At 34.9% G+C, this 3,737-nt stretch overlaps 1 protein-coding gene across 2 annotated transcripts in view; it reads right to left on the bottom strand.

Annotated features, from left to right (window-relative positions):
• LOC106879029 (uncharacterized) overlaps positions 1 to 3,737 on the bottom strand; it is a 106,411-nt gene that overhangs the window by 12,710 nt on the left and 89,964 nt on the right. For both annotated transcript variants that reach the window (XM_052977325.1, XM_052977324.1), the window contains exon 9: positions 2,158 to 2,251. In XM_052977325.1, coding sequence (XP_052833285.1) covers positions 2,158 to 2,251 — 94 coding nt within the window. The remainder of the gene's footprint in view (positions 1 to 2,157; positions 2,252 to 3,737) is intronic.

Raw genomic sequence — 3,737 nt, 5'->3', positions numbered from 1 at the left:
ATATATATATATATATATAGGTATATAGGTGGTATTCATCAACTTGCAGACATTGTATTGTGTCAATTTACTTGCTTATTTGTTTACCTAAAGGACAATAATGACAATATAGAAACACGTGACATATTATGTCATATCAGTAATTAAAAAATGACATATAGTGACAGAAAATGGGTTGGATTCACAACCCCTAAGTTTCTTGGATATATATATATATAATTGTTTGTTTAAATAGTGTTTGGACACTTCAAACAAACATTTGCAGGCATGATGGGAGAAAATTTTAGTAGTAGTAAACTGGCAGACTTTGGCTGAAGAGAAACAGGCACCTATTTGTTGCTAATTTCGATACCGGTTCCAAGTTGATCAGTATTGCTTATGCTGTCCTATGTTCACTGGAATTTTTACCTACCATGCCTGTATTAGATTTGTGACTACTCTGTGGTACAGAAGTATTTCTGACATCTATTTTTAGCAATGTAGGTGCTCGTATGGTGCCTTCATATATATATACATACACACACACAATGTGTGTTATGAAGTAGTTTAGCCAATAGTAGAGCTGTCCGTCAGTTAAGAGGGTAATGATATTATTATAAAAATTTCTACAAGTCTCCAGATTAATGCCAAGAGGGTTGTGAGATGCCTAAAATAGATGGTAGTTGTGTCTGGAGTTAAAACTTCCCTTACAGATCCTTAAAAACACATACATAAACTATATAATCAACTGGGAGACCCCTTCTAAAACCAGTCCTTCTATTAAGAGGTCAAAAGAATAAGCTCATTTTAGAAACTGTATCTTTTAATGAATCAAAGAACCTCCAGAGACTGTATAATACCAAAAGTGAGATTTTCTCATCATGTTCCCATTTAACAAGGTATGTATTGGCATGAATTAAAGATAAAGATAAAATCAGACAGAGCAGGATCCAATCCACTGTTGGTTTATGAAACTTTTTCCACTCTAGCAGACTGCCTATATTTGTCGTGCAATAAGTTGTTTCTCATTCAATCACTCTGACTTTTCCCATCTATATGTACTCCTTCAAATGCAGCTTACATCAGACACGGTTACTAAACCATCTTGTTGATATTACCAGCCTTAAAAATGGTGAAATAAATCAAATATTTCAGCCTGGAGGAAGTTTGATAGAAATATATACACATACATACATAAAAATAGCAAGGATCAGTACTCAGGCCCCTCTTTTTCATCATAGTCCTCCAGGTAATAACAGAGGAATTTTAGTTGGGCTGCCCCCAGGAGCTTCTCTACCTGAATGACCTTGTTCTTATACCTGAATCACTACCACAACTGTAGAAAGAATGTCAGGTGTGGTAGCAAGATCTAGAATCAAAGGGCCTTAGAGTTAATTTAGCAAAAACCAAAGTCTCAGGAAGTAGGAAAGCTGACAAATTACAAATCCTTTGCAGTAAGATGGCCCTGCTCAATATGTAGACAAGGTATAATTAGAAACTCCATTAAGGTGTACCCAGTGCAAGCTATGGACACAGAAGATATGCAGCAATACCAGAGGAAGGTTAATGGAAAATAAAAACACAGAAAATATACAGAAAATAGACTCCATCAAATGTCAGGGGGGATAACTAGAAGTAGTTGATAGCTTTTGTTATCTAGGTGACCAAGTCAGCAGTAGAGGTGGATGCTCTGAGAGCATAGGTGCTAGAATAAAAATAGAATGGGCAAAATTCAGAGAACTTCTACCTTTGATGGTAACAAAGGGCCTCTCCCTCAAAGTGAAAGGCAGATTGTATGATGCCTGCGTGCAAACAGCCATGCTCCACAGCAGTGAAACATGGGCTGCTGTGACTGCAGAGAACATGTGTAGGCTTGAAAGAAATGAAGCTAGTATGCTCCAATTGATGTGAAATGTTAGTGTGCATGTATATCAAAGTGTAAGCATCTTGAGAGAAAGATTGCACATAAGAGGTATCAGATGTGGTGTTCAAGAGAGGCAACTGCACTGGTATTGTCATGTGATGTGCATGAATGAGGGCAGCTGCATAAAGAAGTGCTGATCTCTAACTGTGGAGAGAACCTGTGGAAGAGGTAGACCAAGGATCATCTCCCTTGTAATTCTTTTCACTGTTATAGGGACCATATGTAATTGGTTTAGTTGTTCAATAAAATCTTACTTTGCAGTAGTCTGCATGAATATTTAGCCGGGATTGTTTTGTGTAGGTTAGCACAACCATATTCTTCTCCAGTAAGTACTCTTGTCACGACAATCTGAAAAATCATGAAACAATACACTTTAAGTTAATTAGTTTTATTATATATTTAAATTAAAGCAAACACCTACACTGATATAAGGGCAATCCTTGTCATTTTGAACTTCACTTTTATCACCAAAATACTTTCCTCATTTTTATTGCACCATTCATTTTGTTTTTGTGAGATAGTGTAATTCTGTTCCATGTTTAATTAAACTTGTACAAGATAATGATTAAAATTTAAACTGTGAAATAATTATTCGTTAAATATGGTTATACGCAATTATATATTTTTCAACACTGTTTGATGTGACTCAAGTTATTTATTCTCGCTTGGCTAAGCTTAATGTGTATCAGCTAATGTACTATTTATTGTTATCTGAACAGGGCTATGAAAAACGAATATTAGTAACTGATGAGAAGTAAGGACGCAGAAATACATGCATCCTACCACCTGATAAAGTCATTCATAGCCCAATAGGTTTTCACACATTTTTCTGTGAAGAGAATTTATTCACAAGATTATTTCCATAGTGGAAGGTCTTCCCACATCCAAGTGTATCGAAATGTGCTTAATATATTTCTCCATAATTATAATTTATTCAATTTTACTTTTAGCAACAAAAATGTACTCCATCCAGTGAGAGATATATATAATTTAATATATACATGACATAAATTGAAGTTAATATTAGTTTAATGCAGTGAAAGCACAATTGTTGCTCAGGCTCATATAGAAAGCTATGTGCTTTCAAGCAACCTTTTGGTCTTTAATATACAACAGGGCTGGTCATTGTTCGACAAAAACAAGCAAGTACACTACTTAGATCTAAAAGGGATGTGAGAGCTTTCAACTAAACAAAGGATATATCAGTTTCACACTCAGAGAAAAACCAATCCTATCAGTATTTAGCATCTAAAGGGCTTGTCCACATTATGCTATGTGTTACTTTAAGTAGTACATTGTTGGTATACTCTAGCAGATTCCCTTTTTCTTCTTTTTCTTTTGTTATTTTTACATTTTAGTTTCTTTCACCATATTGTTAATTGATTTATCTCCTTATTTTCCCTTGATGGTTCTTTATGACCTCTACTAATTACCACCACTCTTGCCCTACTATATATCATCTTCAGAGTCTACACTTGTTCTAGTCTGGCTGACTCTTCTCCCATCCAGCCGCACTGACTCTTCTCCCATCCAGCCGCACTGACCTTAGATATCATATTACGCTATCTCAAGAACAACAATTCAAAGGCTAACATTTGTTGATTATTTCTTCGCATAGCCCAGCCTTGACAGACACATTTCTGGGATACCCCATGCATTTTGAAATAATTATGTTCTCACCTGATGAAGACGGTTTTTTACAGTAATGAAATGTACTTATTTTTCATTAAAAGTCATGTAAGAAACAGCTGTAGTGAGCTGACACCTTTCCATCTTGCATTTTTTATTCATTTTGATTATATATATATATATATAAACTTATATATATAAACAT

Source organism: Octopus bimaculoides, chromosome 28 (genome assembly GCF_001194135.2).
Source record: "Octopus bimaculoides isolate UCB-OBI-ISO-001 chromosome 28, ASM119413v2, whole genome shotgun sequence".
NCBI lineage: Eukaryota > Metazoa > Mollusca > Cephalopoda > Octopoda > Octopodidae > Octopus > Octopus bimaculoides.
This window is presented reverse-complemented; position numbering and strand designations above follow the sequence as displayed.